This window comes from Takifugu rubripes, chromosome 10 (genome assembly GCF_901000725.2).
Source record: "Takifugu rubripes chromosome 10, fTakRub1.2, whole genome shotgun sequence".
NCBI classification, from domain to species: Eukaryota; Metazoa; Chordata; class Actinopteri; order Tetraodontiformes; family Tetraodontidae; genus Takifugu; species Takifugu rubripes.
The window spans coordinates 11,244,211-11,270,723 of NC_042294.1; the positions used below are offsets into that span (position 1 = coordinate 11,244,211).

General features: G+C 48.7%; 2 protein-coding genes across 8 annotated transcripts; both read left to right on the forward strand.

The window, feature by feature from the left end:
• Positions 1-257: 257 nt before the first annotated feature.
• On the forward strand, positions 258-20,728 carry tnikb (TRAF2 and NCK interacting kinase b). 7 transcript variants are annotated; one of them, XM_029842922.1, is made up of 33 exons: positions 258-453; positions 2,725-2,790; positions 6,247-6,303; positions 6,394-6,519; positions 6,616-6,726; positions 6,805-6,895; positions 6,971-7,101; positions 7,260-7,314; positions 7,427-7,505; positions 7,647-7,822; positions 7,902-7,968; positions 8,065-8,263; positions 9,002-9,118; positions 9,940-10,026; positions 10,269-10,469; positions 10,704-11,054; positions 12,117-12,233; positions 12,590-12,823; positions 13,349-13,455; positions 13,581-13,696; positions 13,860-13,951; positions 14,164-14,187; positions 14,825-15,006; positions 15,190-15,304; positions 16,303-16,408; positions 16,573-16,749; positions 16,821-16,964; positions 17,061-17,195; positions 17,333-17,433; positions 17,571-17,720; positions 18,114-18,273; positions 18,387-18,526; positions 18,634-20,728. In XM_029842922.1, exons 1-33 carry the CDS (start codon positions 346-348, stop codon positions 18,715-18,717), a joined length of 4,206 nt encoding a protein of 1,401 aa, XP_029698782.1. In that variant the 5' UTR covers positions 258-345; the 3' UTR covers positions 18,718-20,728. The 7 variants fall into 7 exon arrangements, 6 of the variants coding, with proteins under 6 accessions (XP_029698782.1, XP_029698778.1, XP_029698780.1 ...); XM_029842918.1 differs by lacking the exon at positions 14,164-14,187 and having other exon boundaries at positions 283-453; XM_029842920.1 differs by lacking the exon at positions 12,590-12,823 and having other exon boundaries at positions 283-453.
• Positions 20,729-21,146: 418 nt separating this feature from the next.
• LOC101067254 (eukaryotic translation initiation factor 5A-1-like) lies at positions 21,147-26,347 on the forward strand. Its single transcript, XM_003968182.3, has 5 exons — positions 21,147-21,309; positions 22,916-23,106; positions 23,269-23,373; positions 24,717-24,848; positions 25,053-26,347. Exons 1-5 carry the CDS (start codon positions 21,162-21,164, stop codon positions 25,116-25,118), a joined length of 642 nt encoding a protein of 213 aa, XP_003968231.2. The 5' UTR covers positions 21,147-21,161; the 3' UTR covers positions 25,119-26,347.
• Positions 26,348-26,513: the final 166 nt, after the last annotated feature.

Consider the following 26,513-nt stretch of genomic DNA (forward strand, 5'->3'; position numbering starts at 1 on the left):
CGCTCTCCGGATCTTTGTGTGTGTGTGTGTGTATGTGTGCGTGCGTGCGTGCGTGTGTGCATGTGTGTGTGCAGACCCTCGGTCTTCCGTAGCCTCTCCAGACTGCCTGAAGCGGCGCGAGCTGTCGGCATGTAGCGACGGTTCCGGCGGAAATCACCGCGCCGCGCATCATGTAGCACCTGGAGCGGCGCGCACACCACCGGGCTCCTGCGCTTCCGCGGCCGTTTCTCCGCACCCGCGGCAGGATTTCGGGGGAGTGATCGTCGGGGGGCGGGTGGGGGGGGGGATCCACGCGCTTCCAGGAGAGTGTCAGGAGTGTGCTCATCCCCGCTGCACCCCCGGTCCATGGTCGTTGAGGACGCTTCCATCTTGAGTCCCGTAAAACCCGAGAGAACCATGGCGAGCGACTCTCCTGCGCGGAGTCTGGACGAGATAGACCTGTCTGCTCTACGGGTAAATACCCCCCGCGGCGTGCGCGTGCACGCGCCGTCTGTGTCTATGTGTGCGTGAGGCGGTGTTGCACACCTGTCTGCCCGCCCTCACATTTTATCATCTTATTCATTCGTTTCCACGCGCCTTCATCGGGCTGTGTTGACAGATGAGTGCGCGTGCGTGCTCGTCAGCTTTTTGGGTGCGCGCGTGCGAAGTGGTGCTCGTTCACGGCGGCCGGTGATTGAGGAAATCAGGTCGGATGAGGGAGCGTGTGATCAGGCGGCCTCCTGCTGACGCTGCTGATGCTCTTGTTTATTTGTTGTTGTTGTTTTAAGCAATTGGGACGTGACGCAATGAGGCCCCCAAGCTGCTCCTGCGCGTGCACCATTCTCCCGCGCGTGCGTCAGATAAAAGAGGTCCACATCTGTGTGCTGAATACTATGTGGGACAGATGTTAAGCTGACAGATTGACAGGCGCACGAGCACATTAAAATCTCTCTCACACGCGCGTGTACGCGCGCGCTCGGACAGTGTTTGTGAATAATAGCAACGATAAACCGCAACAGCACCGAGTTCCGCCATTTCATGATGTTGTGGTGACAGCAGCTTTGCTGTGTGGCTGTGTGCACGTCTGTGAGGATAGGACGTAGTGCAGGAATGCGTGTGCGCGCGCGCGCGTATTCTCCACCTTTTGTCAGCTGCTTATGCAACACAATTACCTGCAGAGCAACAATCAAGTCTGGGCTTGATCGGCAGGGTGGGACTGCATGCTTGTGTGCGCGCGCGTCTGTGTGTGCGTGCGTGCGTGCGTGAAGAGCAGGATCAGAATAGATTCTTGTAGAAATGAGTCCCTCTGTGCCATCATGACTAGAAATTAGGTCACCCAGGATGGAGCGGTGGGGGGAAACATTTCACTGTGACGCAAAGCCTGTAACCAGCACACCCACTTCCTGTTTTCACAACCTAAAGTACTAAATAATCTCTTTTGATTTCCCCCACAGGTTCTTTTGACCAGTCTTGACCTCAGTAATGCAGATACAGGTTATTTTTCTGGTTCAGGTAGTCCTCAGGTCCGATAAGTAGCTACTGTGGTCACCTCATGGCGGGTTATGACCTGAGGACCCCTGTAGAGAGGAGTTCAGGAGGCATCCAGAGGTGCATCTTTGTCATGTGATGTGTCACTTTAGCTTCCTGACCCACCCAAGTGTCCCCTCTCAGTTCCTGTTAGACTCTTTGTACTTTGTGATAGTGGGACACAAATCGATGTCGCACCAGAGCTTATATATAATTATCCGGATAATCTGTCCATCTATAACTCCAACAATAATCTGTCCATCTATAACTCCAACAATAATCTGTCCATCTAGTCTTAATGTGATATTTTCTGTCACTGTTTTGACTTTTCAGTTGCTTTCAGTTGAACTGATTGAACTATTATAACTATTATGTTAGCTACATGTTACAGATGTGTTTACTCATGTTCACTTTTAAAGCATCAGCGGATTAGCATTAGCTAACTGGCTACATTCATCAGCTTTGGGTGTCATACCTTTTTCGCCGGTGTTTTTTATTTTGCTTGTTGTCCTTCCGTTGGTGAACACAACCAAGTGTAAAGTGTGTGTGCATGTGTGTGTTTATTTGTGTGCGCACGTCTGCCAGGATCAGGATGTGCTTCTGTTTGACCTTGAGTTGGAACTCTGCATGTGAAGCTAAAAAGCTAATCCCTGTCTGGAGGCATCGTGGTCCCTCCCAGAGTCCCCCTCTGTGTGTGTGTGTGTGTGTGTGTGTGTGTGTGTGTGTGTGTTTGCACATGTGCATTGTCTTCCAACAATTCCAGAGACTAAAACATACTTTCATCAGTTTTACACACTAGTGATTAGATTAGCAGCTGATTATCTTGTGGATATAAATTCATTTGGATAAGATAATTCTAATAATCCAATAAATTGTCTTTAGTTGCCTGGATGTCAGCCTGTCCCCAGCAGCTCTTGTGTGTATTTAGCAGTCATAAAACACTTCTAAAGGACGCGATTCCTGTTATTAATGAGCAGCGGAGAGAAGCAAACATCAGCATGTCAGTTGTAGAAAGTGTCAGTTTCATTCTACTTTATATGCTAATTAAGGGATTACATTAAAACTGCCCACACTGGTTATACTGGAAACTGGGTGATGAAACCAGTCAGCAGAAGAAAATATGATGAAAAAACGGAGCGGAGCTGAGACGATTTAGATCATTTATTATGGTCCTGTGTGATGGTTTTATTGAGTAGATTTGTTCTTTTTGCCTGGTAGGACCCCGCTGGGATCTTTGAGCTGGTTGAACTGGTTGGAAACGGCACCTATGGACAGGTGTACAAGGTAAGACAAACCTTTAACCACGGATTTAATCTAACAACCTTCCAGGAATCTCACAAGATGCTGCATAATCCTGTTTCAGCTTATATGTCAGTGTTTTATGATGCTTCTGTTTGGTTTTTATACCTAAGAAACCTAATTTATAACAATAATACCTATTGATAAATGAAACACACACACACACACACACACACACAGGCAATATTGATCCACTCTCTCAACACCTCTTTTACAAAGTGATTGGAGAATCAAGCTGATCAATCAACAAAGCATTGTGGGTAAATGAGTTCCTCCTTGGACTGTAAAAGAATCGGGAAATTCCACTTCAGGGGTGAAGTGAGCAGAGAGTCGCCACATTTTAAATAAAGATGAGTCTCGTTTGGTTCCGGAGATCCAAGTTTGCACCGATGAGTCTGGAACAATCGGACCCGTACCTTTGTAGGAGTTCTTAAACGACCTCACAGCTGAGTTATAACTGTCTGATCTGGTGGAATACCAGGTCCTTAATCCTCTCCTGCGTCTCGTCGCTCTGTGGTCGGTGCCCTTGAAGGCAGGATATTGTGTTTTGGACCCCTGGGAGGACACTTAAGGACACTTTAGGACACTTAAGGACACTTCCTTGGATCGCTGCCACTGAACGAGGACACAGGAGGACATTTTATCATCATTTTGTCCAGTGAAGCAGCATTTTGTCGGAGACTCTTGATTATCTTTACCGTCTGTAAGGTGATGGAGGGTCTTCTCTCTGAGGACGTCCTCGTCTTTAGTCCCCTCTGAAGTCAGCCTGCTGGACGCTGCCGTGCACTCTTGAGCAAGGCACCATAAAGGGCATCTTATGTTAAGACACCCTAGAGTTGCACCATTTCCAGAGCTTTGGTTTATCCATCAGAACGTGGAACAGAGGGTGTTTGTGCTTCCAGTGTTCCACCTGTGTCCAAACATAAACAGCAGCAACATTTAGGACGCGTGACGTCATCAGGTGGACGTCAGCTCCGTCGTTGTCATGGACGCGTCTCCAGGTTTCCTTTAATTAGCTCTGAATTCTGCCACGTTCTGGTTCGTTGGTGGCTCCCAAACCCCCACAGGGAGTCACCAGGAGGGGCAGGAGGTAAAAGTGCTACATGTGTTACAGGTAAGATCCAGATGGGATCCAGATGGGATCCAGATTGGATCCAGATAAGGTCCAGATGGGATCCAGATGGGATCCAGATAAGGTCCAGATGGGATCCAGATTAGATCCAGATTGGATCCGGATGGGATCCAGATTAGGTCCAGATGGGATCCAGATTAGGTCCAGATGGGATCCAGATTAGGTCCAGATTGGATCCAGATGAGATGGAGATTAGGTCCAGATGGGATCCAGATTAGATCCAGATTAGGTCCGGATGGGATCCAGATTAGGTCCGGATGGGATCCAGATTAGGTCCAGAGTAAATCCATTTTAAACCCGTTTCACGGCTGTTTGCTGGAGGAAGTTTGAGCGTTAATGTTTAACTAATCTTTCCCGCTGAAGCTGTTTTCAGTATTAACTGTGGCAGCAGCGGGAACATTATATATCAGGAACATTCTCCAGGTTCCCATAAACTGGTGTGGTGACAGACTGACTGGTGCTGAAGGTTCCAGGAGCCGTTTAAGTGTGTTGGAATGGGCCGAATCACGAAAACCAGACGGTGGTTCTGGTACGACCCGGATCATTGCAGATGTTTCTGTCCCCAAAAAAACCCACACAATTCTGTCAAAACCAGGAAAAATCCGACTTAATCTGACGTAATTAATTTGGCGGCGCGGCGAAGAAGTTCGCAGGTGACGTTCAGACGCTCGTGGTCGCGCCCGACAAATCCCAGATTACCTCGGTCGGACCACATAATCTGTGACGAGCCGACAGGTCGGAACAGAACCTGAAGCTCCAACAAGCTCCTTCCTGTCCTGTCTCGCCTGAGCAGGACAGCAGAGTCACAGCTGTTTGTCTGTGAGTGTGTGTGTGTGTGTGTGTGTGCGTGTGTGTGTGCGTGTGTGTGTGCGCGCGTGTGTGTGTGTGTGTGTGTGTGTGTGCGCGCTCTGCAGAGGAATGTGAGGCCTGTCTCAACACAGGACCTGAGACGTGTTGTTACGCCTCTGAAGGATGTTCTGCCCTTTTCTCCTGCCTCTTCGCCACCTCCCTCGGTTCCCCCTCACTTGCTATCTTTATCTCGGGCTTCCTGCCTGTGAGGATTCAGGTGCTGTTGCTCGTCAGCTTCCTGTCGCCATCTTGATTCTGCCCCCCGATCAGGTGGTTTGGCCCGAGACGTGGACCACAAAGGGGCCCTCTGAGGTCGCACCGCTCCCTCTGATCCCTCCTCAGCATTCTGCACGCTTGACCTGGACCTGCGTAAATCAGCACTGATGTCAAAATCTGCATCATCAGCAATATAATGCTGAAAGCTGTTTAAACTCTAATCCCAGTTCTAATCCCAAATGTATCCCGTTTCCTAATAAGCACATGAATGATGCCGTTATTTGCACATTAGCCTGGTAATAAAATGTGATGTTAGGATACGTTTGACATCGGATTAGTTCATACTTGTTTTAATTTATTTGGCCCGATGGCTGGTGGGAAAAGGTGAGGCGGGACATCTGGATCCAGTCCGGCAGGCTGCACCCACGGGAGCTGAGCTGGCGCCGCGCACGTGAAGTCTCACCCATAATTAATGCACAAGTATTTGTGAACAAATCCACAATATCACTTCAAAAGTAAAATTTGGTCAGATGAAACAAACGTTGAGGTGTCTGATGTAACACCCAGCAACCATTGTGTGTGTGTGTGTGTGTGTGTGTGTGTGTGTGTGTGTGTGTGTGTGTGTGTGTGTGTGTGTGTGTGAGATTCTGAGAAACACAGACATGCCAGTGACACAGAGTGTGAACTTGGTCTGACACACGTGCACAAAAATGCACGCACCGCTTCCACTTCTTCTTTTTGCCTCTTCCAACCCCCCATCTGATGCTCTCACTAAAAAAAAACCCTGCCATCCCTGTTGCTAGGTTACCACAAGGAGCTGGTGTGTGTTGGGGTGGTGGGCTGGTGGTGCCGAGGCCTCGTGAATTTCCACTTTCTCACCGTTAAAGCTGTGAGAAGGACTTCAGATAAAAACACTGGTTCCTCTGGTTGTTGCGGCCACCATGTGCGTCACGCTGTTGTCATCAGAAACTTTTCACGAGCCGATTTCGTGGATATTTGCACGACGGGAGCACAAATATCCTAAAGAAGCTACGAGAAGATTTGCCGACACGCCACCTGGTGGCCGGGCCGGGTATCACAGACTGTGAAAGTTTAATCCAGACATCTGAGGATTCACATTAATGTAAATGTCAGTTTTGAGGCTGGTTTAACATTTTGTTCACTGACAACAAAGAAACAATGAAGAAACACGTGAAATTCACATTTGCAACTAAAAAAAAATCCAACATTTTTGTGTTTTACAGGGCCGCCATGTCAAAACTGGTCAGCTCGCTGCTATTAAGGTCATGGACGTCACAGGAGTAAGTCCCATGCACACGCACACACACGCGCGCACGTAATAGATTCAGCTCATTTTCACATAACGCATGTGTTTGTGTGTTTGTGATGAGGATGAGGAGGAGGAGATTAAAGCAGAGATCAACATGTTGAAGAAGTACAGCCACCACAGGAACATTGCAACCTATTACGGCGCCTTCATCAAGAAGAACCCTCCTGGAATGGACGTCCAGCTGTGGGTGTGTGCCCGACGCTGCACTTGAACGCACCACACCGGACGCACATTACCACGCGTGCACAGCAGGGCGTGTGTGACCTCATGTGTTTGTGTGTAGCTGGTGATGGAGTTCTGCGGGGCCGGCTCGGTCACAGATCTGATCAAAAACACCAAAGGGAACTCGCTGAAGGAGGAGTGGATCGCCTACATCTGCAGGGAGATCCTGAGGGTGAGGGGGAACCTGCGTCCGTGCGCGGGAGCAGGAGTCGCTAGCTGCAGACGCGCTAAAAATAAACTGTGATTTCAGGGTCTCACTCACCTCCATCAGCACAAGGTCATCCACCGAGACATCAAAGGTCAGAACGTCTTACTGACGGAGAACGCAGAGGTGAAGCTAGGTGAGACACACGTGCGCGTGCGTGCACGCTGGTGTGCGCAGAACTGCTGTTTAACTTCTCTGATTGCCTTTTCAGTTGACTTTGGAGTGAGCGCCCAGCTGGATCGTACGGTGGGCCGGAGGAACACCTTCATCGGGACGCCGTACTGGATGGCTCCAGAGGTCATCGCCTGTGACGAGAACCCGGACGCCACTTATGACTTCAAGGTGAGGACGTTCAGGAAATGCGATCGATTTGAGGAATCCGGGGAATAAAAATGAGAGCAGAGCAGAAGGGGAACACTTAACAAGAACAGCGACAGTGTAGCACAACCAGGACGTGAGAAATGTGGAAGTTCTATTCGCCTTTCTGTGTTTCTGTGCAGAGCGATCTGTGGTCGCTCGGCATCACAGCCGTGGAGATGGCAGAGGGGGCGCCACGTAAGTGTGAACAAGACGCACGTCGTCCGTGATCAGGGACCAGAGAGTTTGGAACGTTCTAGCGTTCGCTCTCCTCATTCCTTCCTCGCACTCTTCTGCCGTCTCTCCTCAGCTCTCTGTGACATGCATCCGATGAGAGCGCTGTTCCTTATCCCCCGAAACCCTGCGCCCAGACTCAAGTCAAAGAAGTGGTGAGACACACACACACACACACACACGAGAGACCCAGGAGGAAAGAACCCAGAGTAAAAATACACATTTATGTTCGCACAGCCTAGCTGAGAAAAGACAGACTAAGACGCTCTTGTTCTTACCCCTCGGTGTGGCTCCAGGTCCAAGAAGTTCCAGTCGTTCATCGAGAGCTGCCTGGTGAAGAGCCACAGTCAGAGGCCCAGCACTGAGCAGCTCCTCAAACACCCCTTCATCAGAGACCTCCCCAACGAGCGGCAGGTCCGGATCCAGCTGAAGGACCACATCGACCGCACCAAGAAGAGGAGAGGGGAGAGAGGTGAGGACACGCCCCCCTCGCCCCATCGTTGCTACTGGTCGGGCGCACGCGAATGCTAACGTGAACTCTGCGTTCTTAGACGAGACGGAATATGAGTACAGCGGAAGTGAGGAAGAGGAGGAGGAGCGGGACATCGGGGAGCCCAGGTAGTACAAAACCTCTGCTGCTCCTGTCATGCTGCTACAACTGCTGTGCTTTCATACGTTTGTTGCTGCTGCCGCACGTCCCGGCGACTCCTGCAGCTCCATCATCAACATTCCCGGAGAGTCCACTCTGAGGCGGGACTTCCTGCGACTGCAGCTGGCTAATAAAGAGCGCTCCGAGCTGATGCGGCGTCAGCAGCTGGAGCAGCAGCACAATGAGGATCACAAGCGCCAACTGCTGGCCGAGAGGCAGAAGCGCATCGAGGAGCAGAAGGAACAGAGGCGGCGGCTGGAGGAGGTTGGTTTGTGTTCTGTGATCCAAAGTGGACCCAGGTTAGAAGACGCCAGTAATGCTGTTGCTCCACACCTGTACGTGTGATGGCGACAGCGCTGTTTGATGTGCACACCTTCATCTGATTAGTTAACCCTAACCCTATGAATTAGCCTCTGTAAGGAAAGCTAAACCTCCACGTCAACAAATGTAAATAAAAAAAATGACAACTCAACACAAGATACCACAAAATCAATCAGTACTTGAAGACGGTCGTGGTTTGAATTGAACGAGGGACATTGATGCTCATAATCCACCCTCACCATCAAGTGTGGAACAAGTGTTTATGCCTGTTTATTAGATTAAACCACCTGTTTCTCCACCGATAGGCTGGTTTTTGTGAATCATTGCAGTGGATGCGCCTGCAGTCACTGAGACGTTCTTAAGGCAACACGACTGCAAACCATCCAGAGAACCACTCAAATTAAGATTCATCTAATTCCCAGGCATCAAATGTTGTTTAAAGGAAAGCAATGTTTCAAATTGGAATTGGAATTCTGAAGAAAATAGAGCACAATTCAAAATTTGAATCAAACCATTGAGATGGAATTCAACCTTTTCTGCATGAATTCTGAGAGCCGCTCTTGAATGACTGTCCACCGTAGTGACCACGATGCATGAAGCAGCTATATAGAATGAAATTCAGGGTGAAACATATCTGCTGTTCCCTTATTAATGATCAAACTGACCTGTTTCCACCCGCAGCAACAACGCCGGGAACGTGAGATCAGGAAGCAGCAGGAACGCGAGCAGAGGAGGAGGTACGAGGAGATGGAGCAACTCCGCAGGGAGGAAGAGCGGAGGCACGCGGAGAGAGAACAGGTAGGAAAACACCCGACTGCGCAGGTGTCATCCGTATAAAACCTGTAATCTGTCATTTCTGCTCCTTCTCTGTTGGACTTCACTAACCGACAAAGGTCCCTGTAAATGCAGAATAAACTGCTTTCTGTGGGAGGAATATTTAATCCAGAAAGGTGATTGAGGCACAATCTCACCCCAATCGGACTACATTTCCCATAACCCTCTGCTGCGTCTGCCCCAGCTTGGTCACTTTCAATAATCTTATTTTAGCTCAGCTGCTTGAACTGTAAATCTGCTTTTGATAATGTCTCTGAATTTGTGTTTAATCTAAGAGTTTAATCCCATTGATGTCACCGTGATGTCACTGTGTAATCTGTTTTCAGATTATGCACATTTGCAGACCTTGTGTGGACTTTTAAGGTCCCACGGAAGATTAAAGTTTCTCTCCTTTTAATCAGCTGGTCTCACATTCACTGAAACATTTCAGTGCAAATGCTTGAGGGTTGATTTATTTGGTAAAATATGACGTAACGTCAGTGTAACAAGAGTGTGGAACCGCACATATGATCATTACTTCTAAATGATCTTTAACTGTAGCTGCAGCCTGGGACACTAATGTAATCTGCAGTGTTTTCTGCTTCTTTCTTCTGCAACAATAATCACTCCCCTCTGTCGGCCCTCTGCATCTCTACTTTTCCTTCTTTCACACGCTGTCGATCTTCCTCGGCTCTCCTCCTTCCTGCCCTGATGTCGCTGGTTACCTGGGCTGCCGTTTGCCTCTCGCCTGCCCGGGCTTCTCTAATTGGCTGCGTGTCCGGCTGAAATGGTGGGTGATTGGTTAGGAGTACATTCGTAGACAGCTGGAGGAGGAGCAGAGGCAGCTGGAGATCCTGCAGCAGCAGCTCCTGCAGGAGCAGGCTTTACTGCTGGTAACACACACTTCACCACCACCACCAACCCAGCGACCATCCTCCAGACATGAATATGCTTACTAATGAAAAGAATTCAAGCAAAAATAAATAAACATACCTTGTGTTATCATGGTATTTGTTTACCTGCACAGGTGTCAAAAAGATTCTTCCGATTCGGAACTGATTTTCTTGTTCTGGCGCGTTAAAACTTCAGTAAAACCAATGGGTGTGAATGTCTCCTCTTCGTGTCTGATGTGCAGGAGTACAAGAGGAAGCAGATTGAGGAGCAGCGGCAGGCCGAGCGGCTGCAGCGGCAGCTGCAGCAGGAGCGGGCGTACCTGGTGTCGCTGCAGCAGCAGCAGCAGGAGGCGCCGCCGCGGCCGCCGCAGGACAAGAAGCAGCTGTACCACTACAAAGACCAGGCGCCCAGCGGCAACGACAAACCCGCCTGGGCCAAAGAGGTGAGCAGCGAGGTGACTCTCAGACCGTTTCGGGTTCTCGTGAGAGATTTCTGCTCCTCAGGTAACGTCTTCACTGGTTTAACCAGAAATGTTTGATTCCATAGCAGCAGTCACGTCCCAGTTTTGGACGTTCCACATATGAATAAGGTGGCGGCTGCCAGTGGGGTTGTGGTCACCGTGCTCACCTGTGTGCACGTTTGTCTGCTGGTTTTAAACACTCGCCTCGCTCTTCAGGTGATGCGTCGAGCTCAGAGCAACTCGCCGCGAGTCCCCCCAAAGAAATATCACTCCTTCAAGGAGACGCGAGGCATTAACATCGACAACCTGCTGTTGCTCCCTGGGTACAAACCCCCTCGTCGCCGCCCTCCGTCCTACCCCGCCCACGTCAGCCCATCCAGGAATAATCTCCACGTGCCACGAATCCGTGTCACCTGTGTCCCCAAAAATGTCGCAAGCCGTCCAGTGATGAGCGGGCAGAGCCCTGGCAGGAGCCCCGGCAGGAGTCCAGGCCGGAGCAGCGGTCGGAGCCCCGGCAGGAGCAGCGGCGGGAGCCCAGAGTTCAGGGGCCGAACTCCAGGTCGCTGGGTCAGTCAGAGGATGAAGAGACTCTCCAGTCTTCCTCTTCCTGGAGTCTGTGCTGGCTAACTGACTAACCTGGGTCAGCGGGGTTCTGTTTCACTAACTGAGTGGCTTCACTGACACAAGCTCTGGTGACAATGATGATTCTTTTTTTTCCCCGGTTTCCACTTTGAATTCGCTCCTTTGGACGTCGCTCATGGGAACGTTGCTGCTCATTTGCAGCCATTTCATGTTTCCTTCCTCCTCTGCTGATTAACTTGACCTTTGACCTTCACCTCTGCAGGTTTCTGACGCGCTGCTGCCGCCGCATTTGTGCTTTCCTCTTTTTCACCTTTCACCACAGTGGCTCCCAATCTGGTGCTTCAGTTACAGGATTTAAACTCTTACTGCATGATGAACAGTTGAAAATGAAATTGCTTCTGAGTTGGTCCCACACGGGTTCAGAGCCGCTGTCCTGCTTCCTCTGCTGGTTTCATCTATTTAACTACAAAAATCTCCACATGCTTGTCGGCACTGTGAAGTCACACCCATGTGTGTTTCTCTAACGTAGCTGTGAGGATCAAATATGCAGGTCAGGGATCCATATTTGAACTCTGCTGCTCCTCTAATGGCCGCACTCACATGTGAACAGCCAGCACACACACACACACACACGCACACACCCACAAACACACACTCCAGCAGGATGAGGCCAACTCCAGGTCTGCCCTCTGGTGGCAGCAGGTGACTTATGTAGGCCAGCTGTAGCTATATCAGTCTGTCTCCCTGTGGACGCACGCACACGCACGCACACACACACCTTTCCAGCAATTGATGACGTGCATCATACTGACCTGGAGCAGTGACACAAACACTAAGATTAAAAAAAATCCAGCATTTAAAACATTTAATGTTGATGATCCTGTCCTGATCCTCAGATCTCAGTCAAATCCAAACCCAGTTAATCAGCGGCGAGATAAATCTAGTTCTTCTAAAACCGACGCCCCTCAGCGTGGGGGGGTGACTGTGGTCTGATGTGTGTGTCAGGAACATTATAAGATGAACACACAGGCTTCTCCTGCTTTGCAGCATAAAGTCTCCAACCGGATCTCCGACCCGGCGCTGCCTCCCCGATCAGAATCTTTCAGCAGTGGAGGGATCCAGCAGGCCCGAACGCCCCCGATGCACCGCTCGGTCGAGCCACAGGTGTGTGGAAACATGTGACACGAGCCTGCATCTCACCGATGTTTCATCACATTCCGACTGAATCCGTGGAGTCAACTACCATTTTATCCTTACATTTATTTAACATATATGTTGCTTTGGGATTATCGGGGTTTTAAGCTTCATGATGGAGTGTGTGACATGACGACAGTTCTGCTCCTGTGTCACCACTTTCTTCCTTCTCCTGCATCCTTCACCCTGTTCAACTGTTGTTAATCCTGCTCTTCCTCCTGCCTGTTTCCTATTGTGTGTGTGTGTGTGTGTGTGTATGCACCTGTGTGTGCACCTGTGTGTGTGTGAACCTGTGTGTGCGCCTGTGTGTGTGTGTGTGTGGGCAGATGGCCCACCTGGTGCAGGTGAAGAGTCACGGTCTCTCAGGCTCCCAGTCTCTATACGACCCGCACGGCGTGTCCTCGGCGTCCCCCTCCCCCTCCCGGCCTCCCATGCCCCGGCAGAACTCTGACCCCACCTCCGACACCCCACCTCCCCCGCCCCTCTCCCGCTTGGCGCCCCCTCTTGACAAGCTGGACCGCAGTTCCTGGCTGCGGCAGGATGACGACATGCCCCCCAAGGTCTCTGCATGCCGCCCTGCATGTGTTATATCTCGTTGAGTGTGTGTGTGTGTGTGTGTTTTACCTTTTGTGATTGAAGCTTTTAGTGGAAATTCCAATTCTTGGTGTGATGTTAACTTCTGTCTCTGTCTTTCTGGTGTCTTTTTCCTTGTTTCTAGTTCTCACTGTTTATTTTGAAAGGATCTTTAAAAACACCAGTGTGGGTTCTTTATTACTGATGAAACACAAATACTCTTATTATTATCACTGCAGACGAACATTCTTTATTACTGATATTCATTTTTATTACCTTATTTATTGCATTTAGTTTTATTTTTACTGTTGAGCATGTTTTAACAGCAGTCTTGTTTGTGTTGCCTCCCAGTGAAGCTCAGATAAACCTCCAAGCACACGGTTCTGATTCTTAAATCAAACTAATATTTGGACCGTTTAACCAGCGTAAAACGCCACCGTCTTAACCAACAGTTCAGATACACCTGCCCAGGTGTGTGTTTTGTTGTCTGATGGTCTCTTGTGTGTTTGTAGGTTCCTCAGAGGACGACCTCCATCTCTCCTGCTCTGGTCAGGAAACACTCTCCTGGAAACGGCCCCGGCCTCGGACCCAGAGCTGGGGCTCACCTCATCCGGGCCAGGTGCACACACACACACACACACACGGGCGCACGCACGGGCACACGTGAACACACACCCATAAGTCATAAAGCAGGGGAAGCATTTCTCCCATTAATGGGACGGTGTTGTGTTTGCGTTGCCCTAGCAACCCCGACCTGAGGAGGACTGACATTTCCATGGAGGCCCCCCTGAAGAGGACCAGTAGTGGCAGCTCCTCCAGCTCCAGCACCCCCAGCTCCCAGGGAGGCTCCAACGAACGAGGTCCATACACACACACGTTGCTATGAACCTAAACAATCTCTAATTCAAACCGAACCAGGTTCTTAATAATGAAATGCTCCCATTTATCATCCTTTATTTTTTTCCTGCGCTTTCGTTAACGACATCACACATGTAGCTGCTCCTTATCGCTGTTTGTGTTCAGGTAACTCAGCTGTAAAGATTGAAGGTTCCACACATTTGTCACACGAGACCAAAGACGACAGCAGGGAACTGACACGACCCAGCCGGCCCGCGGTGAGCACACACACACACACACACACACACACACCTACTCACAGACACACAGGCACGCCATACGTCCAGAACAAAGCACTAAACGTGGACCAACGGGCTGATTTCTTATCTGTCCTAACAGAAACTCAGACATGTTAACACACTCGTCTCTCTGAACTAACCGTCTTGCTCTTCTCATCCTGTTTTCCATCCCTCTTTTCATCCTCCCTCAGAGTTATAAGAAAGCTGTAGACGAGGTCAGTGGCCCATCATTCTGCTCATCCTTTTCCCTGATTCAGGATTTTTGTCACAGGCTTCGTCTTTACACACGTTTTTACCACACGCGACTCAACGTCAGTGCTGAGGTCACCTTGACCACACCCACTTTTGATTACCAAGTCATCAGCAATCCCTTCTTTAGCAGTCGCTGCTAACAGAACATGTTTTCACCCACCGACCCCCGTGAAGGTTCCTGTCTTCTTGCCTCACTGTTCCTCCCTGGGATCATTTCACTGCTCATTGTTTTAACACTCACACTCTTTCTCTCTCTTTGCCCTCATACCATCTTTCCTTTCATCAGGAGGAGTTGGTAAGAAAACCTCTCTGCACCTCCCTTTCCTTCCCTCCCCTGTTTTTAAGTGGGGTCCCTCGCCGAGGCCCATGACCTTTGACCTTTGACCTTCCTGCACTGAGGCATGATGGTTCTTTTCTCCCTACACTGGCTTGCTGCTCGCTGCCCACCTCCTAAACGGGGCGCTCATGGGACTGGAAAGAATCCAGTTATATTGTAGTTTAATTTTCCAACCTGTTGATCTCTGCTCACTCAAACTGGCTGCACTTTAGTGTGAGCAGAATCAGTCGTTGATCTACTGGATCCTTGTGGTTGGTCACCAGGACCTGACGGCTCTGGCCAAGGAGCTGCGAGAACTGCGACAGGGAGAAGAAACCAGCCGGCCGCCCGTTAAAGTGACCGACTACTCCTCATCGAGCGAGGAGTCGCACAGCAGCGAGGATGAGGAAGGAGAGGGCGGAGCTAACGATGGAACGGTGGCTGTCAGCGACATACCACGCATCATGTAAGTTCTCCTTTCCAGATTAAAAATCTATTTTCCCTGTCAGCCATCAGAGAAAAAGTTCAAATAAAGAAATAATGATGAAGAAGTGACCATGTGAGGGGGTATAAACCCCACAAACCACATAAACGAGTAGCTCCACCTTCAGAAGGCCCTCGGTTAACAACTAAACATGTTTGGTTTTAGGCCAGCAGCCCATCAGAGTGCCGACGAGTCCTACGACATGATGGGAGGCCACAACAACGTCCTCGAGGACTCTTATGGAAACAGCTCCCAGGACAGCACCATGATGATGCGGGAGGTGATACGTCTGAATTCATTTACTGGTTTTATTCGGACTTTCTGAACTTCTGGGACTTTAAATTCAGCATTCTCAAACATGTGCACCTGGAAGAGCGCTCACTCAAAAATCTGATTAAAAAAAATACAGAAACAAATGTGAAAACACAGAAAACTATCCATTACATCAGTCTAGAATCAGCAGCAGGTGTGGTGGGTGTGTTTATCGGGGTCGGTGACCTCCCCGCCCACGCTCCTGCGACACACAAACACACACCTGCACGAAGCCACGCCCCTCCATCACCTGCCCTGTCAGACACAGCCTCACTGCACAGTTGCCTGCCCCTCTCTCTCTCCTCTCCAGAAACATAGAGAGCGGAGGCGCAGCTCCACTGCCAGCAATGGTTTCCCAGGCAACTTTAATCCGTTCCCTGGCAACGGCAATCTCCCAGATTTGGTGCAGCAAAGCACCTCACCCCTCGTCTCCCCCAGCGATGGGGCCCAAGTATGTGGTGCAGCCCTCCCCCACCTGATCCCAGTGGACCGGAACCTCGTTACCCGTTGACCTGACCCCGCCCCTCACACATACCCCCACCTGCTCACTGAACTGTAACCAGCTCCTTCATGTTATCAGGGTGGGAAAGTAGCAGCAACACCAGTAAAGGTGAAGTCAAACCCAGCATGGCTGATGCCTTTAATGGCAATTATTAAAAAAATGTAAAGTTAGGAAATAAAACATTTATGGAGCACTTGTACTTGGTTATATTACTGATTATTTAACATTCATGCAGCTCCTAAACTTTAATGTTTCTCACTCTGGTTCCAGTGTTTTCTGCCACAAACTGAACAAACTCTTCCTCCTTCCTTCCCTCGGTTTTCCAGCTTCCTCGTCCCATAAAATCCTCCAGCATGACCCAGAATTCTGACCAAATGAGGGAAACACCTGCTCCACTGGTGTTTCCCTGACTGAAACTTCCTGTGTAACACCAGTAAGTCTATATGTGTTGCTCTGCTCTGCAGTATGGCATGGGAAGCAGCGGAGGCTCCAAGGCTTCCTTCACCCCGTTCGTTGATCCGAGGGTGTACGGGACCTCTCCAACTGAAGATGACGACATCTCAGCCTCAGGTAGGATATAATAGCCACAAAATAATCGACAGTGTAAAAACTAAAGCTATCAACCATTGAGACAATCGTTATGAACAGTTTACTTCAGATTACAGGCTGCGTTTTCATTATCCTGACTAATTATTATTGACTAATTATCAGATGAATCCTCATGTTTTGCACAGCGCTGTTTGCTGACGAGCTGCTGAAGCACGAGCAGGAGCAGGCCCGGCTCAACGAGGCGCGGAAGATCTCGGTGGTGAACGTCAACCCCACCAACATACGTCCGCACAGCGACACGCCCGAGATCCGCAAATACAAGAAACGCTTCAACTCCGAGATCCTGTGTGCAGCTCTCTGGGGTGAGGCGGGAGGAGTCCGTTTAGCGTGAGTGGCGCTAGCTCAGCAGGCTAACCGCCTGCCGTTTTCACAGGAGTGAATTTGCTGGTCGGGACGGAGAACGGCCTGATGCTGCTGGATCGGAGCGGTCAGGGCAAAGTTTACAATCTGATCAATCGACGGCGCTTCCAGCAGATGGACGTCCTGGAAGGACTCAACGTCCTGGTCACCATCTCAGGTCAGAGGACTGACGTCTGCAGCTTTAGTTGGTGTTTAAACAGCTTTTGATTCTTACTTTCATTGTATTTTTTTATGTTCTATTCTTCTCTGACAGGAAAGAAGAACAAACTACGAGTTTATTACTTGTCCTGGTTGAGGAACCGAATTTTGCACAATGACCCAGAGGTGGAGAAGAAACAGGGCTGGATCACAGTCGGGGAGCTGGAAGGATGTGTACATTATAAAGTCGGTACGAAATCTCATTTATTGAAGGGTCGTTAGACAGGACGTGCTTGGACAAATATCTAAAGGATCATCTCAAGAACAACAAACATGTACATTTTTGGTGTTTGTGTGTTTCTGGGCTGCTCTGCCCTCCCCCTGCAGTGAAGTATGAGAGGATTAAATTCTTGGTGATAGCTCTGAAGAGCTCGGTGGAGATTTATGCCTGGGCACCCAAACCATACCACAAGTTTATGGCCTTCAAGGTATGGCGTGTCCCGTTATCAGCCCTATCGTTATCAGCCCTATCGTTATCTGTTCCACGTTCAATGAGATCCAACGACAGTTTAAGAGGGACTGGGGGAACGTATGATGTGGTGACAGTGTGTCTTTGTCCTGTCAGTCGTTTATGGACCTGCAGCATCGCCCCCAACTGGTGGATCTGACGGTGGAGGAGGGGCAGAGGTTAAAGGTCATCTACGGCTCCAGCGTCGGCTTCCATGTCATCGACGTGGACTCTGGAAACCCCTATGACATCTACATCCCCTCTCATGTTAGTTGTATTTATTTTATTTTACTGAGTAATAACTGAATCGGGTAACGAAGCTGTGAATGAGAACCTGAACGAATTTAGTAATGCACCTCAAAGTTGTGCTTTTATAAATGTGTTTTGTTTACATTTCGTCATCGTTCGGGGAAGGCTTTGCTCAGGAAAGGTCAGAGGAAACATCTCCATAGAAACCCCTTCACTTCGCTGCCCGTTGCAGTGGTGAATCACGCTGTGATCACGTCATGTCTAATTTATGGCTGAGGAGCAGCAGATACAGTGGTGCCGACACAAGAACCTTATGGAAGAGGGGATCCACTTGAAAAGAACTGGAATCCTAACAGATAATCTACACAGGCACTGTATAACACCACCTCCTCCTTCTCCTGGCTGCTGCAGATTCAGGGTCAGGTGACCCCGCACGCTATTGTGATTCTGCCTAAGACGGATGGAATGGAGATGCTGCTGTGCTACGAGGACGAGGGCGTGTATGTCAACACTTATGGCCGCATCACTAAAGACGTGGTGCTGCAGTGGGGTGAGATGCCCACCTCCGTAGGTATGTGAGCCATCAACGCCATTGTTTCTGACCTCCATGACCTTTGCATTCGCAGACAGGAAGTAACTGCTAAACTGATTAAAACAAAACTCTGTGTGTGTGTGTGTGTGCAGCCTACATCCACTCCAACCAGATCATGGGTTGGGGGGAGAAGGCCATTGAGATTCGCTCTGTGGAGACGGGACACCTCGACGGCGTGTTTATGCATAAGCGGGCTCAGCGTCTGAAGTTCCTGTCGGAGCGGAACGACAAGGTGAGACTTTCAACAGTCCGGAAACCGCCTCATGCTGCCCTCATATGTTGCATGACGTCAGTTTCCCAGGCTGATCCTGATGGAGTGTTGATGCGTGGTTCTTCCAGGTGTTCTTCGCCTCGGTGCGTTCCGGAGGCAGCAGTCAAGTTTTCTTCATGACCCTGAACAGAAGCTCCATGATGAACTGGTAACACTTCGACCCATGACCCTCCTCTTCCTCCCGCGCCTGGAGAGAGACGGGATGACCAGATTAAGTGTTTGTGTGTAAACCCTCTGCCAGTCTATCGATGGACAATCAAACAGCGCGTGTCCTCATGTGGATGCACCTGTAGGTGGCGCCATCAGGGTTATCGCACGTAGACGATGGCTTTGTCTTCCTGGGCTCGTGGACGTTCCAGAAGGTTTTGACCTGACAGTGATGTCATGCCGAGAAGCCTTTGACAGGGAGCTGTGAAGAAGTTCTCTGCGTAGCACATTCGATTTTTTACAGCGTGTTCACACTGCGAGCGCATGTGTCCTGATGCCGCTGCCTGGATTTAATGATGGACCAAAGGGCCGTTTGATTCCAACTCATTCAAACTAGACTGCTCTTTCCTTCCTCTGGAAGTGCTGGTTAGCGCTAACGGGGAGGAACCCACCGAAAAACCAGAGAGAGCCAGAACTAAAGCCACACAGGAGACGTGTGTGTTTCAAAGCTAAAGTGAGTAAATCAAGAATCAGGAGATCAGTTCAGAGAGTTACTGTAGCCACACGCTGACAGAAATCTCAGCCGCCTCGACTGTTGTTCGTTGTTTCCACCCGATGGTGTTAGCGAACTGGTGCTCCCAGTGTGAACACTGGTCTGTAAAACGCTGCTGCTGGAACACTTTACGCATCCCAGCGGGAACATCCAGCGCCCACAAACACGTTTGACACTGGTCATCCAGGAATCTGTTCAGATGCTTTCTGAATATTAACCCAGGGTTGTTTCTGGTCAGATGGGAAGATTGTTGATATTTTACTGCAACAGCACCAGGATGCACCCCGGAAAGATTCCGATCTTTTTCCATCCACCTTTTTTTTTAACGTCCTTCTGTTGCGTGTTTTCACTGTGTAAATACTCACTGTGATGAGAACAGAGGCAAAAACAAAATACCTGCCTTCACCGTACCCGTGTCACTTACTTAAATCACTGAAGTCTCCTGAGCTACATCGTCGGAAAAAACATAATATTTGGGGGAAAAAAAGAATATTCTTGTACTGAAATTGCATTAACAAGAAGAAAAAAGGCATTGAACGGTGTCAAGTTCCATATTTAATACCTCATAAATACAAAACAAGGCAGAATATTTTTCCCTGCATTTTTCATCACAATGTTCAAACTGTCCGATTTTCTTTCCTTTCTTTAATCACGACACGCTGTCATATCCCTCAGATTAGATCTTTTTAATCACTGTTCTGGGGGATCAATACTCAAGTTTTTCTTTTGAGATTCTCCTCTTTCTGTCATCACTGGTTTTTTTTTAGCCTTTTGCATGATGACGTTTGTGTTTTTCCGCCCATCCTGCGTTTAATGTGACACCCTCGCTGGTGGGACTTGTTAGCATCGGAACACTGGATGTTAGCTTGAGAGTTTAATCTTGCAGGATTAGAGCAGGACACTAAAGGGGTTTCATGACTGTCTCCAGTGAAGAAAATGGTTTGGATCATGTTTGCCTTTAATGCAAGATGTGGTGGGTAAGAAGGAGGGCATCTTTGAGGGCAGCTGAAGCCTTTTACATGAGCAGGATGTCCAGATTAAATCACCCTGTGAATAAAGGCCAGGAGGCAGGGTCTGCCGGAGACACCATGGACACCATAGATTTAAAAAAAGATATATACATGATGTAAGAACCTTTCGTTATAATATCTTATTGATTTTAGAGAAAGATAAAAAAAAACAACTCAATACAGCTTAGTTGTCTTTCTACAGAATGGCGAACATAGCTATAAAAATTTCTAAAAAATGTTTTTATCGTGGTATAATTTGTATTTGTATTAAATTTTTGTATACGTATTAAGACTGTGAACTTATGTACGGCAGTCAGCCTGTGTGTGGGTGCGTGTGCGTGCGTGCACACTGTCTGAATCACTGGAATCAGTCAAAAGATTAACTTAATTCAGTAACACACATCTGTGATGTTGACAGTTCTACAATAAATGTCTTCTCCTTGTACAGCAGCACACGTGGCTCTGCCCTCTTTCTTCAATCAAGGAATCTCCTGCCTTGAGATAACGATGTACATTATTGAGTATTGCACGTAAATCATGTGACATATGTTATGCGACATACATTAGTACACGTCATGAGGTCAGATGCGAGTTGGTGACCTAACTAATGCCCTGAACCTGCCATACTATTTAGTTGACAACATGTTCTGTTCATTCTGAAGAACATAAGGGGAAAAGTCAATTGTAAAAGGTGGGATTCTTTTTACGTTCACATTTCTCGGCGCCTTTTTCTCTTGTGCTGTTGCTTTTTATTACTCATTGATGAAAACAGGGCCTCTTGCACCATCATTTCGAGCTGTCAGCAGTTTACCAGCTTTTTCTACCAGAGAAGAGGAACTTTCCATTGACATTTAACGTTGATCTCGTCCACCCTCGGTGGGTTGCCATGTCGGGCGTGTTGGCAGACCTGGCAACCCTTTCTGTCGGCCTCAGACCGGAACTCATAAACGCCCCGGCCCCTCCGCTCTTCCTCGGCGGATGCTGCAGTGAAGTTGGCCGCGCATGCGCACTCTCGGTCCTCTTTTTCGTGGAAGGTAAGTGTGGCATGGCGCGTGGTTCTGCCTTGGGGGGGTAACTAGGGGACTTAACGGTTCTCTCGCTCAAGTTAAGTCGGATAAAAAAGAACCGTTGTTGGTGTAGTGCCTCGATAAACGGAACCGGCCCGGATCCCCTGCTCTGTCGGCGGCCCGGGCCAGGGTGTGGGTGTCCGTGTTGAGTTAGCCTTATCGGGTCTAATCAAAGAAACATTCGGCCTTTGGCGGCGCGGTCGCGTACAGTTGCTCGCCAGTCTCGGCGCCGATTTTTCCGCTTACAATCCCCGGTCCGAGTTCCGTTTGTCGCGCGTTCTTTCGAAGGTGATCCGCTAAAATATCGCCACCGCGGCGCTGTCAGCCGAGCGGGGAGCCGTTCGGTTTGGACGGAGCTGAATGGGGCGCTACGCGTGCCCGGCCGCCAGTTAGCTTCCCGTTAGCTAACGGTATTACTGTAATCGGTGTCGGTGACACAGCAGCGCACTTTGGCCTGTTTCCACGCCAACATTTTAATACTGCGTTTAATTAAACTACGATTATTTTAGACAAATATAAATGTGACGCGTCACATTTTGGGGTTTTTTTTTTAACCCCCCCCCCTCCGCTATCTAATGCTAATACACTTATGAAGTGCTAAATTAACCCCGGTGTGCACAGTAACGCACGTTACATAAAGAAAATCTGACAAACGTTTTTATTTTTTATTTTATTTTTTTTTAAAGCGTGAAGTATTAGGTGAATTGTCGGGAGTTTTGCTGGGTTAATAACTTGGCCCAGAGTTGCGGCCCCTCGTGTTGGGTCAATGTTCTGACAACTTTGTCAACCTATGTTACTCTCTGACAACGTTTCGGGGCTATTTTAACGGGAAGGAAGCCTAATTAAACGCTCCCAATCTGCTCTAATTGACTAATGAGCTCAAGAAATCTTTTACCATAGCTAAAATACAGAATGGTGCGTTCCAAAAGCAAATCCCAACTAATCCTAACCCCAATCGGAACCGACTGCAGGCCCTCCCTGGATGGGGGTTAAACTTGTTGGAAGGCCTTTATAAATAAATCAATGCTGTTTTTCCAAAGCGGTTCCAAAAATAATATCCCCACCAGCCATCCAGATGATTCAGAAAGGTTGATCCATGCCAATCATGAGGTCCTTGGTGTTAATCTGGATCCCAGAACATCTGTTCTACCTCCCAGCTTGTCCAGAACCAGTTGTGTTGTGGCTGCTGCTCTGGCTTTCAGTAGTTTTGAGTCTCATAAATACTTTATAATGTATAAAATGGTGGTTTGAAGGGTAGATGGGTGCCACTATAAACAGAATTTTCATTCTATTTGTTATGGGGAATCTAAAACTTTTAGCTCGAATGAATTTAAAACAATTATTTGACTTCTACCACCTGTTTATCACTCAATTAGCAGCATCCAGATATTTCAGATAGCTCGATATTTTTCAGGTTTCCCTACTAGCGATGAGCTTTGGGTTTTTTTTACAGCTTGCAGTCTATTTTTTCCTCTGTTGGCAGCACCATAAGGCATTAAATGTCATGTACAATCAGGTTTCTGGTAACTTAAGATGCTTTAATTATAGTTTGAATCGTGTTTTCCCTCTGCAGCGCCCCTGACAAAAAGCACCATGGCAGATCCTGATGGATTTGATTTCCAGACTGGTGAGTCTGGTGCCTCCGCCACCTTCCCGATGCAGTGCTCTGCTCTGCGCAAGAACGGCTACGTGTTGCTGAAGGGACATCCCTGCAAAATCGTGGAAATGTCCACTTCAAAAACCGGCAAGCACGGACATGCTAAGGTAACGTTAGCATTTTTTCCATCCTTTGTTTTCTGCTTTATGGTTGCTGAACACTGAATTGTTAATCTGGTTGATTTAGTCTAAAGAACTACTCAAAATTCTCCGCAATTTCAAAATGGTTGTTTGGGAGTTCATCTTCACTGATACTTTCTTGTCCTGCAGGTGAACCTGGTTGGTATTGACATCTTTACTAACAAGAAGTATGAAGATATGTGCCCCTCCACCCACAACATGGATGTCCCCTCCATCAAGAGGACAGAATACCAGGTAATCCAGTTTGAAACGCTCCGTTTCTGTGGGCAACCACTTGAATAGTTAAACACCTCCCATGCGCACAGACTACAGAAATGATTTAAAACTCCCATCTCGACCTTCACATCTCCAGTTTGAGTCCAAAGTATGTCGTTGAACTCGCATTATGCTTAAAGTTGAGTATTAAACTGCAAAATAACTGCACCATCGGAGTTCATTTGAGGTGAAGGGTTTCCACAAATGTGGGGGGAAATGAACCCTTTTTTCTGAATGCTTGGGTTTTAAATCCAGGAGGTCAAAGTCTGAACATGACCATAGAGTGGTCGTGCTAACGGACCCGCCAGAGGTCTTGACCATAGAGTGGTCGTGCTAACGGACCTGCCAGAGGTCTTGACCATAGAGTGGTCGTGCTAACGGACCTGCCAGAGGTCTTGACCATAGAGTGGTCGTGCTAACGGACCCGCCAGAGGTCTTGACCATAGAGTGGTCGTGCTAACGGACCTGCCAGAGGTCTTGACCATAGAGTGGTCGTGCTAACGGACCTGCCAGAGGTCTTGAGCATAGAGTGGTCGTGCTAACGGACCTGCCAGAGGTCTTGACCATAGAGTGGTCGTGCTAACGGACCTGCCAGAGGTCTTGACCATAAAGTGGTCGTGCTAACGGACCTGCCAGAGGTCATGACCATAAGGTGGTCGTGCTAACGGACCTGCCAGAGGTCTTGACCATAAAGTGGTCGTGCTAACGGACCCGCCAGAGGTCATGACCATAAGGTGGTCGTGCTAACGGACCCGCCAGAGGTCTTGACCATAAGGTGGTCGTGCTAACGGACCCGCCAGAGGTCTTGACCATAAGGTGGTCGTGCTAACGGACCCGCCAGAGGTCTTGACCATAAGGTGGTCGTGCTAACGGACCCGCCAGAGGTCTTGACCATAGAGTGGTCGTGCTAACGGACCCGCCAGAGGTCTTGACCATAAAGTGGTCGTGCTAACGGACCCGCCAGAGGTCTTGACCATAAAGTGGTCGTGCTAACGGACCCGCCAGAGGTCTTGACCATAGGGTGGTCGTGCTAACGGACCCGCCAGAGGTCTTGACCATAAGGTGGTCGTGCTAACGGACCCGCCAGAGGTCTTGACCATAAGGTGGTCGTGCTAACGGACCCGCCAGAGGTCTTGACCATAAGGTGGTCGTGCTAACGGACCTGCCAGAGGTCTTGAGCTGGCGACGGCCAGATGCTAATGGTGCGTTCCCAGAGAAGCCGAGCGCCGCTCGTCTCCAGCCACTGAAAGCTCAGCCTTCAGCCTCTTCGCCCGCCGAATGCCTTTGTGCGACTCTGAATTGTCTGAATTTCTTTGGCGCAGCTGCTCAACATCGCCGACGACTACATGACCTTGATGAGTGACAACGGCGACATCAGGGAGGACTTGCGTGTCCCTGAGAATGAGGTCGGAAAGGAAATCATGGGGAAGTTTCAGGCTAGCGAGGAGTTCTATGTAAGTCCGGCGCCGTTGGTCGGTTTTTGTACTTTCAAACATTTCGGGAAAAAGTTTTATCGACATGAAGTTGCGTCAGCTGTCATAGAAACCGAATCAGAACTTTGTTTGTCTCCATAAATACGTGTTCACGCCAGTCCTGCATCGTTTTATCACGCGGATCTTTTGGTGAATATTTGGGTCCTCACCTGATGTCATTTGCAGGTCTCTGTAATGTCTGCCATGGGGGAGGAGTGTGCCATCGGTACCAAGACCATGGGAAACAAATAAAGGAGATGGACTTTGCTGCCCAGGCAACAAGCTCCTCCCACAACCAGTCTCTTGCATTTTCATTGGCTCTGCCACCAAAGCGCCAGCCTTCAGACGACCTCATTCTGTTGTGATTTCTCTTATCATGGTCTTTCCCCCCCCTCTCACCTTCCCGTTTCTCTTTTCCATCGAGATGGTTCCCTCGACCCGACCGCCGTTTGGTTTGATCTTCGTATAAACGACTTCAGATTAATGATCAGCTGCTTACTTTGCCTTGTTGGTTTGCCACTCACATTCCTGAATGTTAAAATAACGACGGGATTCAGCTTTTGTATGATTATTTTTTATATTCTTAAATAGCAGGTCTAGCCTTTTTAAGGGGGAGGAGGTGTGGTTTTGGTTTGAATGAGTGGGGGAGGGGGTGTAGCTTATCTGGAACCTTTGGGCGTAGCACTGTCCAGCTCTGGCTTTTAGCTCCTGTGTGAATTTGAGTTTTTTCCTCCCAACAGCTGGAATAGTGGTCTTCACCTAACAAAAGCCCCCCACCCCTCCCAGCATGTCAAGAAAATTTAGCAATTTTGTCTCCTGATATCTGAAACAAAAGTGATTTCCCCACCTGGCTGTCTCTGAGGTTGGAGGGGCAGTTAACACTCAAGCTTCTGATCCACCGGGGGTAGTAGTGTCCAACGTGCCCCGAATCCCCCTTCCAAACAAAGTGTTCCATCTTTTCAGAGGTGTTTTGCGTAGTGGTGTGGGCCTCCAACATGTGGGAGGCAGTTTGTAGTGAGGCGTGTTTCTCTCGAGGGACTCCATCAGGTTGGGGAGGGTGGTAGAGCTGCAAACTTCACTCGAGGCCTTTGTCACCTGACTGGAAATGGCAAAAAAAAATATAAAATAAAACGGAATTGACAACAATCACACGCGCTGTCTGATGTCTAATGTATCTTTTATTAGTAAATGCAAATGAGTTTTTTTTCCTCAAAGTTGATAAATGCATGATTTAAAAAAAAAAAAAAAACCCGTTTTGCTATCTGGTGTATTTGTGAGAAAATGATCATTAAATCTTTCAAATTCTTTTGGCAGCTTCAGGGTTTTCTGAAACTGATGTTTTCCCCAGCCCTTCATTGCAGAGCACGTTGGCTGTTTGACATTGTATAATTATTAACCTTCATAATGTTTTGGGTGTGTTCCATTTATGTGGTGGTTCTAAACCTTCTGGTAGAGAACAAGAAATAAACACTTTTAAACCAGCCTTAGAAAATGACACATGATTGGAAACCATTCAGACTGGCCCCTAAAGGACTGATGGTTCCAGGGTAAAAACTGACTCTGAAGTGTTTCTGCCATCGGTTTTTCCAGTTCCTGATGTCGCCCTTGATGAGGAACTCCTGTTGAACCAGGTGATCTGCTCTCAGA

Excerpts from the sequence above, each read along its gene's own strand:
- tnikb (XM_029842922.1), top strand. The coding sequence starts at position 346 with ATGGTCGTTGAGGACGCTTCCATCTTGAGTCCCGTAAAACCCGAGAGA. Across the intron at positions 11,055-12,116 it reads GCCGAACTCCAGGTCGCTGG|CATAAAGTCTCCAACCGGAT; the intron begins GTCAGTCAGAGG and ends CCTGCTTTGCAG. Across the intron at positions 18,274-18,386 it reads TGAGATGCCCACCTCCGTAG|CCTACATCCACTCCAACCAG; the intron begins GTATGTGAGCCA and ends GTGTGTGTGCAG.
- LOC101067254 (XM_003968182.3), top strand. The coding sequence starts at position 21,162 with ATGTCGGGCGTGTTGGCAGACCTGGCAACCCTTTCTGTCGGCCTCAGA. Across the intron at positions 21,310-22,915 it reads GGTCCTCTTTTTCGTGGAAG|CGCCCCTGACAAAAAGCACC; the intron begins GTAAGTGTGGCA and ends TTCCCTCTGCAG. Across the intron at positions 23,107-23,268 it reads GCAAGCACGGACATGCTAAG|GTGAACCTGGTTGGTATTGA; the intron begins GTAACGTTAGCA and ends CTTGTCCTGCAG.